At 35.6% G+C, this 15,723-nt stretch overlaps 1 protein-coding gene across 1 annotated transcript; it reads right to left on the bottom strand.

Annotated features, from left to right (window-relative positions):
• Positions 1 to 12,892: 12,892 nt before the first annotated feature.
• On the bottom strand, positions 12,893 to 13,516 carry LOC104891022 (histone H2B). Its single transcript, XM_010676659.2, has one exon. It carries the CDS (start codon positions 13,405 to 13,407, stop codon positions 12,997 to 12,999), a length of 411 nt encoding a protein of 136 aa, XP_010674961.2. The 5' UTR covers positions 13,408 to 13,516; the 3' UTR covers positions 12,893 to 12,996.
• Positions 13,517 to 15,723: the final 2,207 nt, after the last annotated feature.

The following is a 15,723-nucleotide window of genomic DNA, read 5'->3' as shown; positions in this document are numbered from 1 at the left end:
ATCAACAAAACAGATTTTATTCTTAGCTGATAAGCTAATAATCATCATTCTTTTCCAGTCAGCATAACCAGTATCATCAAAAATGGGAGAAACTAATTGAACTGAAGTATTATCAGATGGATGAAGGAAATACACACTAGTAGGATCTTGAGTTAATTCAAGGTTGTTGTTAGTTACTTCAGACATTTTGATCAGAATTTCAGAGATTTAGACAAATTTTCAGACTGATATTTTCAGAGGTATAGAGGTTTAGAGATTTCAGAATCAAGACAAATCAATTAACAAGGTGAACCAAACAGAAATTCCAGAATCAGAAATGAGGTTTCAAGGAAAAATGATCAAAGAAAATTAGGCAAGAAATTTCAGAAACAATTAGAGAATTATTTGGACATTTGCAGATTCAGAACAAATCAATCAATTTGATGTAACAATCAGATAAGAATTTCATAGAAAGAATTTTAGAGAAAGGAATTCAGAATCGCAAACTAGGAAGCATCAGGATCGAAGTTCAGTAAGCTCTGATACCATGTTAATGGATGCCATATTGATCAGATCATATTCAGAGAGAATATAGAGAGAGAAAGTTTTGTATTCAGTTTTATTATTTGTGAATGAATACAATGAGAAGGAAGCTTCAATATTTATACAAGTGAAGCTAAGAATTGTATCTTGTAATACAAGTTTGCTAACAAACTATAACAAACTAACTGACTGCTAACTAACTATTAACAGCATCTATTGTAGCTATAACAAACTACTAAGCTGAGCTGGAAACTAGTAATATCTTCTGAGGTGTTGAGTCATCAGTGTGAGCAGTAGCTTCAGTTGAATTAGTAGAGGTAGTCTTAACATTAATTCAATTTTACTCCCTTTCTCTCTCCTACTTTAACCTCTTTTTATTTATTTATTTATCTTAATATTTTTCTCTCTCCTACTTTAACCTCTTTTTATTTGTTTATTTATCTTAACCTCTTTCTCTCTCATACTCTATCCACCCCACACCCCCACACAAATTAATTCTCATTGGTATTTGTACTAATGGTAACAACGAAGATCTTTAAGAAACAAAGGTAGTAATTACTTACTTTAATTAAAAAATAGAAAATGTAAAAATAAAAAAGAAAACCACCTAATTAATTTTAAAAATAAAAAAAGGCATTACAAAAAGAAAACCATTAACAATTCAAATATCCCTAATTTATTAAATATAATTAACAATTAATTTAATTTTCTACATCCCCTAAAAAAATTAATTTTCTACGTATTTTCGCACGCATCGCGTGCACATAAAACTTGTCTCTATTATATAAGGCAAGACATGGGGACACCAAAAAATAGAAAAAGGAATAAAAGAAAAAAAAACTAGAAGATAATTAACTGTCTCATTTGAATAAAAAAGGAGGAAAATTGAGAAAGAAAAATATAAAAACAGTTTTTCTACCCAATTAATTTTATTTTTCACTTCATTTGTTATCACACGTTATCGCACGCATTGTGTGCATGTAAGACTAGTCCTTATTGTACAAGGAGTTATTGTCTCCTCAGATGAAAAGAGTTTCTCTCTCTGTTTAATTTTAATTGTTAGTACATTATTATCTTGGAAAATTCAACAATCACCTTTAATCGATTATTTTGATTTTTTTATAAGTAAAAATATATTTTCTCCATTTCATAATATATTACTTATTTCTCATTTTTCATGAGAATTAAGAAAAATGGGAGTAAGTGTCTTCTTGATACCTTTGTCTTGGGACTAACTCTTTGCTTTCTTTTTTCTTTAAATTAAAATAAAAAAGAAATAAATATTCATTAGAATGGCGTAAAACAATAAATAAGGGCATATATTTTAAAGAAATGTAAGGTTATTTTGGAAAGTTTATGTAGAAATGAAGGATAATTTAGTCCAAATAAATTGACAAAAAAAGAGAACATGTACAATATTTTGTGACACCCTAAAAGTAATGTGAGCACTATATTATGGGACGATAGGAGTAATTATTTATGGTTTCGTTAGATTCATCTCGATGTATAGATTTATAATAGGAAAATTGATAGTAATAGTCTCATCCTCCCAACTATGGACGTTCTGCTATTTTCAATCACAACTAAATATTATTTCTGAGCAGTCCAAACTTTAGAATATGTTTTATGAAAACGATCTAAGTTGACTAGCTAGTTACCTATCCAACAGGTTAACTTTTACTTCTTCCTCCTTATCTCTATCCTTCCTCCTCCCTCCCCTGCCTCCCGCTCTCCTGCCACCATTCTTCCTCTCCTAGTATGTCCCTCCCTTGCCACCACCCTCCTCCTCCTCTTCCCTCTTCGTTGAAAAAACCTCACGCCTCCTCTTATCCAAACCTCAAATCCCTGCTTCCATGTTTTTCTCTCTCTTTCCCCTCTCATGCACCCCCACCACTCTCAACTTCATTACTCACTCCTCTCCCCCCGTGTTTCAGTTCCCAAAAAAACACCCAAATTAATCGAGCGAGACTATTCAAAAACATCCATAAACTACAATATCCATCCTCTTAAGTCTTACCGAGGTGTAAAATAAATTACCCCGTACATAGCCATTTTTACCCCCCAAATCCCCTTATTTCTACATAAAAGTTAATCTCCGGATTTTGTAAATACTTTAACTAGCAGGGTTTAAGGCATATCGTCTGCTTCGGCAATTCAAGTAACTCAATTTGAAAACAATCTCTTCTTTTGTTTTCCCATTTTTTCCCCAACAATTTCTTCGCAATTAATTTCTCGAAGCTGCCAAATTTTGGGCTCCTCATGGAGCTTGTGCAAATTCTATCAAGCATCCTCTATCTTTTTTAAATGTGTCATTTATAAGAATGTGCCTTGAATCTGTTCGACAAAATGCGATCGAAAAGGGCAAGTTTGCAGGTCCGCCCGATCGGGTCCGAGAAAAATTTGGCAGCAATATGTGTTTGGAGGGCTCCCGATGGCGTCGAGCGTGTTCGCCCGATAGGGCACCTTAGCAAACAACGACCGGGCGTGGTTACCCAATCGGTCCCGCGTCTATTCTTGGGTTTGGGAAATTACAGCCCGATCGAGCGGATATCGCCTGACCCGATTGGGTGGTGGTCCGTTTTGACGCGGACAGGCGAATTTTTGACGTGAGGTATAAATAGGTTATTAACCTAATTATTAGACTACGAATTAAGTCTAATTCTCTCTGTAATCTGGTTTTCCTCGCATAATAAAATACTCTCTCTCTCTCTCTGCCCGTGGACGTAACCAAATTGGTGAACCACGTAAATCTGTTGTGCGTTTTTCATTGTTTTACATTCGATTATTTGTTTTTTTCTTACGTCTGTTATATCAAATTGGTATCAAGAGCTTTGTGTTCGATCTCAGTGAAAAAGATCACTTGGAGAAATAGTATCAGTCTGTGTCTTGACGAAGAAGTCAACAGATTTAGTTGCCGCTGAGATGACCACTCTGGAGGAGAAGACTCATTCAACGATTATGTTGTGTCTAGCTGATGACGTAATCACTAAAGTCGCGGAGGAGGAAACCACATCTGGTATGTGGTTGAAATTAAAGAGTTTGTATATGACAAAATCTCTAATCAACAAGTTATTTATGAAGCAACATTTGTTCACCCAACGAATGAATGAAGGTACATCTCTTAGAGATCACTTAGATCAATTAAATTAAATCTTGTTAGAATTGCGTAATATTGATGTTAAGGTGGAGGATAAGGATGTCGCTTTGATTCTGCCTGTTTCTTTCCCGTTATCATATGAAAATTTTGTGCAATCTTTTATTGTTGGTAAAGATTTTGTGTCCTTAGAAGAGGTTAGATCATCTCTGCATACTAGGCATCTGGTAGTATTGGTATAGATAATCAGACTTCTGGATTAGTAGCCAGTAATGGTGGTAAGGGACGTGGTAAAAAGAATTTCAAGAAATCAGGAAATTCTAAAGGAGGTTCTAAACCTAATGGTGTATGTAATTACTGTAACGAGAAGGGGCATTGGAAAAAGGAATGTCCTAAAAAAAAGCATCATGAGAATAAATCTGGGTCTGAATCTGCTGCTATTGCAGCAGAAAATTCGAATTCAGAGGATGATCTTGCTCTAGTTGCTAATGAACAAACATATTGTAATGATGTGTGGCTTCTTGATTCTAAAGCGTCGTATCATATGAGTCCTCGTAGGGAGTGGTTCACTACTTATGAGCAGGTAGATGGAGGTAATATTTCGATGGCTAACAGTGGAATCTACAAGACAGTTGGAATAGGCTCTACCAAGAACCGAACATATGATGGTACATTCTGCACTTTGGATAATGTAAGGCATGTTCCACAAATGACCAAGAATCTTATTTCACTTAGTTTGTTAGACAGTAAGGGGTTTAGTTCAGAGGTGGGGTGGAGTTGTGTATGTCTGCAAGGGTTCAAAGGATGTATTAAAGGGGGTTAAGTGTGGTATCTTGTATGTGTTGTAGGGTTCTACTCTCTCAGGTTCGGCTGTTGTTGCGTCGTCAGAAATTCAGAACGAGGATACGACCAAGCTATGCCACATGAGACTTGGACATATAAGTGAGAGAGGGATGCAAATCCTCTCCAAGGAAGATCTTCTGGGTTGCCATAAGGTCACAAACCTTAGTTATATGAGCATTGTGTTTTTGGGAAATTACATCGTAGCAAGTTTCCTAAGGGCATTCATGGAACAAAAGATACTGTGGATTATATCCACTCCGATTGTTTGGGTCCTTCACATGTGGAATCTTTGGGAGGTCACAATTATTTGCATCCTTCATTGATGATATTTCAAAAATGACTTGGTTAATTGTTATGAAGTTAAAAGGTGAAGCTTTCAAGAATTTCAAGCAGTGGAAAATCAAACTGGGAAGAAGATCAAAAGGCTACAAATTGATAATGGTCTGCAGTTTTGTTTGTCTAAGTTCGAAGAGTTTTGTAAGAATGAAGGGATTGCTAGGCATCACATTGTAAGGAATACACCACAGCAAACTAGTGTAGCAGCACGAATGAATCAGACACTTCTGGAGAGAGCACAGTGCATGCTCTCTAATGCTGGGATGACTAGAAGGTTTTGGGAAGAAGTCGCCCAGTACAACATACTATCTAATCAACAGTGGATCTCGCTCTAGAATTAATCTCAAAAAACCATATGAGATGTGGTTAGGTAAACCTGTAGATTATTCAGATATGCGAGTTTTTGGTTGTAATGTTTACTATCATGTAAATGAGGGTAAGTTGGAGCCAAGAGCTAAAAAGGGAGTGTTTGTAGGATATGGGGTTGGGAAAAGGCTATAGAATTTGGTCCTCATCCGAGGGCAGGGTTATACTAAGTTGTCTTTGATGAAAATTATATGTTTAATCCTACTGTGAAGTCTATTATTGTAGCAGATAGTGGTAGTGTTGATAAACAGGTAGAGCGGCAAGTCACTTATGATGAGAGTGATGATTATCTACATTGATTCTGAAGTACCACCATCTTCAATACCAAATGAAGAAGCGCCTAGCCTGGCTCGGGAGCGCCCTATGAGGAGAAATTTTGGGAACTCCCAAACAGGTATGGTTTTGAAGATATGATGCTTATGCACTGCAAGTTGCTGAGGAGGTGGATATCTATGAGTCATCCACATACATGGAGGCAGTTACATGTACGGAGTCTACCCATTGGCTTGCTGCAATGGGAGATGAGATGGAATCACTTCACAAGAACAAGATTTGGGAGCTTGTGCCTAAGCCTCCAAGGAGAAAAACTGTTACTTGTAAATGGATTTTCAAGAAAAAGGAGGGGATACCATCAGTAAATGGGGTCAACTATAAGGCTCGACTTGTTGCAAGAGGGTTCACACAAAAAGAGGGTGTAGACTACAATGAGATATTCTCACATGTAGTCAGACATACTTCCATCAGGGCGCTACTAGTACAATAGTTGCACATTAGGATTTTGAGCTTAAGCAGCTAGTTGTGAAAATAACTTTTCTACATGGAGAGTTGGAGGAGGAGATATACATGACTCAACAGATGGTTTCCAGGTTTTGGGGAAGGAAAACTGTGTTTGCAAGTTGAAGAAGTTTTTATATGGGATAAAGCAGTCTCTGAGGCAGTGGTACAGGAAGTTTGATAGCTACATGATGAAGCTAGGCTACAATAGGATCTTTCATCTACTTACTATTGTATGTAGATGATATGTTGAGCTGCTAGGAACAAGTCGGATGTTCAGTAGTTGAAGGAGCTTCTCAGTGCTGAATTTGAATTGAAGTATTTGGGTGCAGCTCAGAAGATTTTGGGTATGGAGATTTATAGGGAGAGGGTTCAGAAGAATCTTTTCTTGTCACATAAAGGCTACATTGAGAAGATATTGTCAAGGTTTGGCATGTCAACAATAAAACCTATAGATACACCAAGTACTTCTAATAGTCATTTGTCACGTGCGTTTGCACCTAAGTCTGTTGAGTAGGAGTACATGAGTTGGGTTCCTTATGCTAGTGCAGTAGGGAGCTTGATGTATGTTATGATTTACACTAGGTCGGATCTTGCACATGCAGTAAATGTTGTTAGTAGGTTCATGGGTGATCCTGGTAAGGAGCATTGGCAGGCAGTCAAGAGGATCTTTCGGTATCTTAAAGGTACGTCAAATGTTGGTCTCATTTACGGAGGTGATATGACATGTTTAGTTACAGGATATTCTGATTCAGATTATGCTAGGGATGTGGATGGTAGGAGATTCATGACTGGATATGTGTTCACTCTTGGTGGTTCTGTTGTGAGTTGGAAAGCGACTTTGCAGCCTACAGTGACTTTGTCTACTACTAAGGCGGAGTATATGCCCTTGACAGAAGCAGCTAAGGAGGGAATTTGGTTAAAGAGACTAGTCAGTGATTTGGGTATACATCATGATCAGGCGACGGCGTATTGTGACAGCTTGAGTGCAATATTCTTAGCCAAGGATCAAGTTCATCATGAGAGGACTAAACATATCGATATTAGGTATCATTTTCTGAGGAGTGAGACAAGAATTAAGGTGAAGAAGGTAGGTACAGCTGATAATCCTGCCGATATGTTCACCAAGTCGATTTAAGTGTCAACATTGTTTGAACTTTCTCATTGTTCGTGATTGTTAGTTGCCCTTGTGGTAAATCTAGGGTCCTTAGGGGCTAACTGGTCTGGTTGCCTTTCGGGGCAAATCTGTTCGCAGGGAGAATTTGGACGTTATGATCAATGCATCTGTTCTCTGGTTTATTGTTGGAGGATTCAAGTCAAGGTGGAGATTTGTAAGATTGTGCCTTAAATCTGTTCGACGAAATGCGGTCAAAAGGGTAAGTTTGCAGGTCCGCCCGATCGTGTGCTCATCCTCATTTCACAAGCAATTGATGAGTGGCTTTTGCTCGATAAAGAGAAGATGAAGAAGTCATAGTCGGCTCTAAGAGTACAACTACTCTTCTTATTCTCTTAAATGAAAGGGGATTTGCAGGCCCGAGACAAATTTGTTGACCCTTGAGTTTTGAAGATGACCTAACTACAAAAGACATAGTGTATTTTATTTATGTTGTTGCAAGGTAATTCATTCTCGAGCTAAGAGAATACTTGGTTGAAGATTAAAACGAAGAATTAATCAAATCGAAGTAAAGATGTTCGAGCGATGAAGAATCAAGCATGGAATGAAGATTAGAATACATTAGGGTGTATTTATTATCTTCATGTTAAGGTTGAGTAAAAGCTCAATTGAGTATATGGTGAATTCTCAAAGGAACTTGGTTTTGTTCCTATGATAGGAACAGACCTGGCACTATAGGAACAAGGTTAGGGAACAAGACTTAAAACTAATTTAGGAACACCTAAGAGTCTCTAAAGTTGTGCGCCTAACTCAAATATGCGCCCAATATGTTAGTTAGAGTTTTTAGGGTTGTTTTAACTAAGATCCACTATTTTAGGAATTTAGTTTAAGTTTGTTAGGAAAAGATTTTAAAAAGATTTTCTGATTTTAATCACGATTTTCAAATCTTATCTTTATATCTTTTATCTTTTATATTTTATTTAAAAAATTTTGTTTTCAAAATATAATATCTTTCTGGTTTTTAAAAGATTTTGGTTTTAAAATATAAAACTATTTTTCGATTTTATTAAAGTTAATTTAAAAAGATATTTTTCCTAAAAACTAGCTAAAGTAAATAATTTATTTTATCTCCTAAAATTGGATTGCACGCCTAAAGCTACTGCTACACGATTTTGTAGTTAGTGGATTTAGTGGCTTAGTTAATTATTCCAAGTATTTAATTAATTTAAATGAGTTTAATTATTCCAAAAGTTTTGTAAAATCACATAATACGGTACTGCTTCTCTTATGAAGTGAAGTAGTGGATTAGTGGGTTATTTACCTGACATGGAATATTTAATTTATTTAATTAATTAATTAAAATCATGGAGATCATGTGATAATGGTTTAATTAGTGGAGAACATGTCTTGTCTTAATTGTCTATAAATAGGCGCCTAAATCCTTTGAACAATTGTGTCTGACTTAGCTAATTTCTTATTAGTTCTAAAAGAGTCAGTGCCTTTTCCTTAAGAGAATTCATACTTACATTAATCGAGTTTATTACTCTTCCATTGTTTTACAAAGTGTATTTTTGAGAAAAGGGTTTGAGTGAACTCTTGTAAGTGTGAGAAGCTTTGAGTGAAGCAAGAGAAAGAGAAAGAGAAAGGAACTTCGATGAAGTTTGAGAGGAACGTCAGTTGTGGGAACTGTCGTTGGGAACTTGAGTTGAGTGACTTAAGTTGAGAATCGAGAGAAAAGTAATAGGTTGTAATCAGAGTTTTTTGGCCTATTATAGTGGAAAGTTGTTTAAAATCCCTTGTGGTCGAGGTTGTTTCTTCCTACTAGGCCTAGGAAGTTTTGCCTCGCTAAATCTCTCGTGTTTTCATTGTTTGTTCCCAAGTTTACTTTTGATTCCGCAAAAAAAAGTATAGCTTATTCTCTCACTATAATTCACCCCCCCCCCTCTTATAGTGCTCATATTATACAACAAAATTTGGCAACAGTATGTGTTTGGAGGGCGCCCGATGGCGTCAGGCGTGTTTGCCCGATCGGGCACCTTAGCGAACAACGACCAGGCGTGGTCGCCCGATCAAGTCCGCGTTTATTCTGGGTTTTAGAAATTATTGCCCGATCGGGCGGTGGTCTGTTTTGACGCGGAAACGCGTTTTCTGACGCGGGGTATAAATAGGTTATTAACCTAATTGTTTTAGACTACGAATTAAGTCTAATTCTCTCTTTAATCTGGTTTTTTTCACATAATAAAATTTTCTCTCTCACCGCCAGTGGACGTAGCCAAATTGGTGAACCACGTAAGTCTGTTGTGCGTTTTTCATTGTTTTACATTCGATTATTTGTTTCTTTCTCACGTCTGTTATAACAACACTCATTGTTGTTGTGTTTTGTTGATTGAATTTGTGATTGAATGTTCATTGTTTTAACTTTATCATGCAAAAGTGAAATCATTTTTCTATGTTCATGATGGAAAAGGGGTTAATGGGTGTTTGTGATTATTTGATTAATTTGGATTTATATAATTTTTGACATCAGCCGAAAAAAGAGTGACTTTTGTTTTAGGATGAAGTAGGTTAACATTATGATTAATTTCTATATCTCAGATGAGAAAATTTGAGAATGGAAATGACTTTTGTTTTCCCTATCTATTTGCGATCCAAAAAAGCTGGTGATCACCCATGGTGAAATGTAGGGGTGTTCGCGGTTTGGGTTGGTGCGGGTTGCGTTGTAACACAACCCAAACCGCAAATATACGATTTGACATTTTTCCAACCCAAACTGCAGCACACTTTTTTTCAAATCAATCCAAAGCGAACAGCGCAAAACAGTTTGGTGCAGTTTGGTTTGCGGTTTAACCATTTTTTCCTCCGTGACATTAATTTTGTAATCTAAGAGTAAAAAATTGTTAATAAGAGTCCAAATATATATGAAGTTGAATTCATAATTAAACATATATAATAGTTTATCAAAAGTGTCCGAGTTTTTACCTCGAACTTGTTTTTTCAGTTGTATACTTGTATGCCACTTTGTCAAGTTTTAAAAAAAAATCATATAAAATTGTGGTTTATGGTGCGGTTTTGGTTTACGAAAAATAAAACTAACCCAAACCACAGACTGCGATTTGCTTGAAATCATAACCCATAACGCAATTTTAAAACTGGAAACCAATCGAAATCGCGAAAAAAGGATTTGGGTTGCGGTTTGGTGCGGTCCAGACTATACTCTGAACAACCCTAGTGAAATGTCCGACTAGAGGAGAGAGAAAATGAGAGCTGGGGTAAAAAATAAAACAAAAAATTGTTTTGCCTGTTGTATCATATTCAATGACCTACTGGGACCAATTATGTAAAAAATGATGTAGAGTCGGAATCGCTCGAAAATAATCATTAGTTGGGATTGAAAATGACGGAACTCCCATAGTTGGGACCGTTCTTACCAATTTTTCCTTTATAATATCAAATTTTATAAAATTGGGGAGAAGGAGGGGAAAACCTAACGGCGTTAGGTTTCCATTCATAGTAAAGGTATCTTGAGAACAAACACAAACTTTAGGAATATCTGAGGAATTCCCCCAAGGGCGGATTTACTATGGGTTCACTGGGTTCAGGTGAACCCAATGATTTTTGGGAAAAATTTGCCCAGTTTTTTTTTTTTTTTTAAATAAAAAATATTTTAACTAGATGATATATACAATTTGCGTGGAATATGAAACATGAAGGAAGTGGTGATCAGGGTGGTTTTGTTCTCCATGAAACTCTTTGTGTATGCGCGCGACCTGAGGTTCGAATCCCGGCAAAACCAAAAAATCAACCTTTTTTTTTCTTTTCTCCTCTTTTATCTGAATTAGCTAAACATAAAACTGAAAAGCCCAAATTGCTCTGATGCTTTTTCCCTCCAATGTCAGACATTTATTTTCTCCAAAGTCCAAAACCCTAACTCCCTAAGCAACGAACATCACTGCCCCGCCAATCTGCCAACTGAGTAACTCACCGCGGCGGCGGCGGCGTGCAGTCCTTGACGGCTCGTTGCACTCAGTCCACTCACCCACCGGCGCAGCACAGTGACAGCCAAAGGTAACTGATTTCTTGTCTTCTTCAATTCTAAATATGAATTCCAGATTTTAGTCTTTTAGATTAGAATATGTATTGTTTAAATTTGTTTAGAATTTCTTTTAATAGTTTGTAGTAATTGTAATTTTTCTGTAATTTTGTTATTTATCTAAATGTTGAATGAATGAATAAATGTGGATTGTGAAAATTGGGGAGTGAATTGTGGTATGTGGAGTTGTTTAGAATATGCATGAATTGATTGAATTGGTGAATGAATGTAGTCTGTTGATTGTGGAGTTTTTATTTGTTAGTTACTTTGATTGAAGTTTTAAGGTCATGGAGTTGAAATTTCTTGCTTGGGTAGATTAGGAAAGGTTTAGAATTTTTTTGGAAAGATCGTGCGGAAACAAGTCACAAAAATCATTCGCTTGCTCTTCCCCTATTTCAAGAGAACATTTAAACCCAATACAAGAAGGAGAAATTCGTGATAATGAGTCCCCATAATCTAAGTGAATGGGTGTTTTTTTTTACCGACTCCGAATCCATATGGTTCGAATCCTGGATACGCCACTAAATTCCCCAAATGTGGGGGGTAATTTGAAAATTACACCAAACCTCAAAAGTACCTGAGAAAATTTCCTTAATAATATTAAACCCAGTACTCATTCTAATGAATTACTTTTATTACTCCGTATTCTTTTAAGACATTGGTTTTGCATATCATAATAAACTGAACCCCTTCTAGATTTGAAACATTAATTTTGCACTCATCCACAAAAGAAGGGGTTCAATTTATGTGCACTATCGAAATTTGTTACTTTGATACGACTTGTTCGATGCACCAATTACAATATACTCTCTCCGTCTTTTATTAGTTTACCCCTTTTGACTTTTGACACTATTCACATACATAGCATTGACTATCTTTTGTAATTTGTATTTAAGGAAAAATATAGTCATGTGAGATCTTGTTGGATTCGTCTCAATGTGTATTATCCAAAAATCAACTTTTTGTAATTTTTGCTTATCGAAAATTAGAGATATTAAGGTTCAAATTAGTATCTCGGCAAATGTGCCCCAAAGAAAGGGGTAAACTAATAAAAGACAGAGGGAGTATTTAATAGTCTTGCTTTAATTTCATAAAACACTAGCATGAAATCAATTAATAACATTCATATATTTTATTGTTATTAATAATGAAAACATGTTATCTCTAATTATTTAAAAATGAATTGCAAAATATTATAATGAGGATGATTATTATTGTTAACCTTATTTGACCATGATTATAATATTTTTTAATAATAGCGTAATCAACGAATAGTAATATAAATAAAATAATAAATAATAATGCAAATATAATACTATATAATCATTGTGATACTTTAATTAATAATTTTAATAATAACATAATGAACAAATAGTACTATGAATAATAAAATAATAGATAATAATACAAATATAATACCTATATAATAATCATAGTATTACTTTAATTAAAATTTAAAATTAAATTTATTGATCATTGACTATTTAAAACTTATTGAAACTTATTATACCTGATTGAAACTAAAACTTAAATTTTTTAGATGGAAAGAACAAAACCATTTTAATTTTTTTTGGAATACAATGATGATATATCGTGGCCTTCTTATCCTTCGGAACAACAATAACAATTGAACTAACCATGTCAAAGTCCCAAAAGAATCATAGTATATGAGTATCACCAAAATTTTAAATGCTACTACACAAAATAATCAATAATTGATGAAAATTAAAAGCAAAAACGAACACACAATTACTTGATTCAGCAAAAGTCTCTTGATTCCATTAATCTCAAATCAGATCTATACACCAAATTGATTCCAAAAAAAAACACCAAACAAGAAAACTGAAATTCAGAAATCTAAGAACTAGTAAACTTAGTGACAGCCTTAGTACCCTCAGAAACAGCATGTTTAGCCAATTCACCAGGCAAAACAAGCCTAACAGCAGTCTGAATTTCACGAGAAGTGATAGTAGGTTTCTTATTATACCTAGCTAAACGAGCAGATTCTTGAGCAAGTTTCTCAAAGATATCATTAATGAAACTATTCATTATACTCATCGCTTTACTCGATACTCCGATATCAGGATGAACTTGCTTCAGAACTTTAAAGATGTAGATTTTGTAGGTTTCTACGCTTTTCTTTGATCTCTTCTTCATCTTCTTGTCCCCTGAAACTGCTTCTTTGGGAAGCTTCTTTTCGGCTTTCGGCTTTTTCTCTGCATCGGAGGTTTTCTTCTCCGCTGGCTTCTTCTCTGATTTCGGCGCCATTGTTGGTTGGTAAGTTTGAGGGTTTTTGAGGAGATAGAAAATGGCGGGATTTTTTTGGGTTTTGATTTTTGGAATTGAGTATAATGTTGAGTTGAATGAAGGAAGGAGGGTGGTTGTATTTATATGGACAGAGTTGTGGAAGGTGATTGGTGGAATTTGAGTTGCACGGATCGAGCGTTTTTGCCGTAGGATTTGAAGGGTAGATGGACGGATATGATTTGTTTTTATTTTAGCAGGAAGTGGCTGTTTTGCGACTTGGGAGTTGGGACTTTGATATGATAATTCATTTGTTACTTGGGCTCATGGGCTGTGCTCTTGTGGACCCTTTTTCGGTTTTTTCATCAAATATTTTTCAAAAAAAAAAAATTATTCACTAAATATACCAATTTTTAAAAAATTCACCAAATATTTCTGATTTTTAAAAAAATTATTCAAAATGCCCTTTTAATTAACGGATGTTAATCCTCCGTTAGTGATAAATACATCTTCATTCTTCACCATATACCCCTAAGTAAAATAGTAATGCACCATATATCCTTATATTTGAATTACTTGTAATGACTATTTTTCCAGTTCAGAAAACTAGTCGTTAGTTTTATGTTGCATTAACTGTTGCCTTTATAAATATATGGATCCAATACCCTCTCCCCTCCCTTTTATTATTGCAATTCTAAGGAGGTTTGCCATGAGTTACTCAAACAGTTCATCCTCATAATCTTCATACATAAAAGTACCTAACTCCTATAATATTTGTAGAAGAACATTTGCAATACAAAGCTCTGAAACAACAACAAATCCTCAATGATTGTATTACAAGTGTGATACATGCAACAATTTCATCAGATGGTGCAACAATTTCATCAGATGGTCCACTAGGCAGAGATAAGGGAGAAAGTTCATAGAAGAACAGTATGAAGGAAGAGTTGAAGCACTTGAATAAGAAACTGAAGCAACAACAAAAACTAGTAAATGCAATAATAAAAGTAGGAGTACTACTCATGTTTATAGTTGTAATATTTATAATATTTAAGTAAAGTACTGTAATTGGTGCAAAAGACCAATGTAAAGTTGTTTAGCAAAATATTAGGCATGTGTTAAACTGTTGTAGCATCAAGATCAACTGAAAACCTAAGGTAGCAAAAACTCATAATCTTAACCACTTCTTAATGTTGCTTTACTAAATGATAGGCCCTACATAATCACAAAAGACAAAATAATCTAATCCTAACATTGTTCAGGCTTTTTTCTTGGTGGCCTTTGTCTTCTTAGCTTTAGGTTGTTTGGTTGCGGCACTTGCAACATCTGTTTCTTTCCTTTTCCTCCTTCTCTTTTCAGTTCTTGTTGCAGCTGATGTAGACCCTTTCTCTTTCCTGGTTTGTGCAGTTGGTCCACCTCTACAGGTCCTTGCATTGTGGCCTACTTCTTTACATTTGATGCACTTAATAGTGTTGTACCTTTTGCCCTTCTTGGCTTCATTAAGACCTCTCTTCCTTTGCTTTTGGGGTCTCCTAGCACATCTCTTAACATCAGGGGAAGAAATGAGGGGTAGGTCATGTTCAGGCAAGTGAGATGGATTAGTCATGGGGTGAATGTGCTCCCCATAGGTTGCCTTGTAAGATGCTCCCTTGAAATAAGGGGATACAAAATTAGCAACATCCAATCTCTCGTAAAAAAGACTCTCAGGGCATACATGTTTGCAAGGTATACCATAACCTTGCCATTTTCCACATCCATACCTCCCATCAGCTAACCTAATAGGAAAATTCACATTCCCATCTCTGACATCAAATTCACGTCCCCCACATGATGTAGCATAGCAAACCCTAGATTCATCACTCCTAGTTTTTAGGACCTTCTTGCATAATCAGTGAGCATGTTTGCATCCAAGTCAACTGCTTTATCAAACTTTGGCCTAATTCTTTTCATGTACCAATTTCTTATGGTTGCACAAATAAGAAAACATGTTAACATATAAGCAATTGAACCAAGGCAAAGAAAAAACATTGAGGCTAAATGCACTTACCCTCAAGCAAAGTGAAAACAGGGGGTCCCTGTATGGTTTAGTACAGGCATTGAAACTCTCCACAAAGTTTGTTGTGTTATGATCACAACAAACTAGTGGATTAAAGACATGTCTGGACCACTGCTATGTGCATGACTCCAAATAAGTGACAACTTCAGGGTTGTATTATATGCATGAATCTTCACCATGGCCACCTTTTGTAGGACTTCAACTGACACTTCTTGGTTTGAAACAATCTCTTCAGATAGATGCTTGCCTAACCAGTTAGAGGACACCATGGGATTCTCTTCTAA

The sequence above is a fragment of the Beta vulgaris genome, chromosome 4 (assembly GCF_026745355.1).
Source record: "Beta vulgaris subsp. vulgaris cultivar EL10 chromosome 4, EL10.2, whole genome shotgun sequence".
NCBI classification, from domain to species: domain Eukaryota; kingdom Viridiplantae; phylum Streptophyta; class Magnoliopsida; order Caryophyllales; family Amaranthaceae; genus Beta; species Beta vulgaris.
This window is presented reverse-complemented; position numbering and strand designations above follow the sequence as displayed.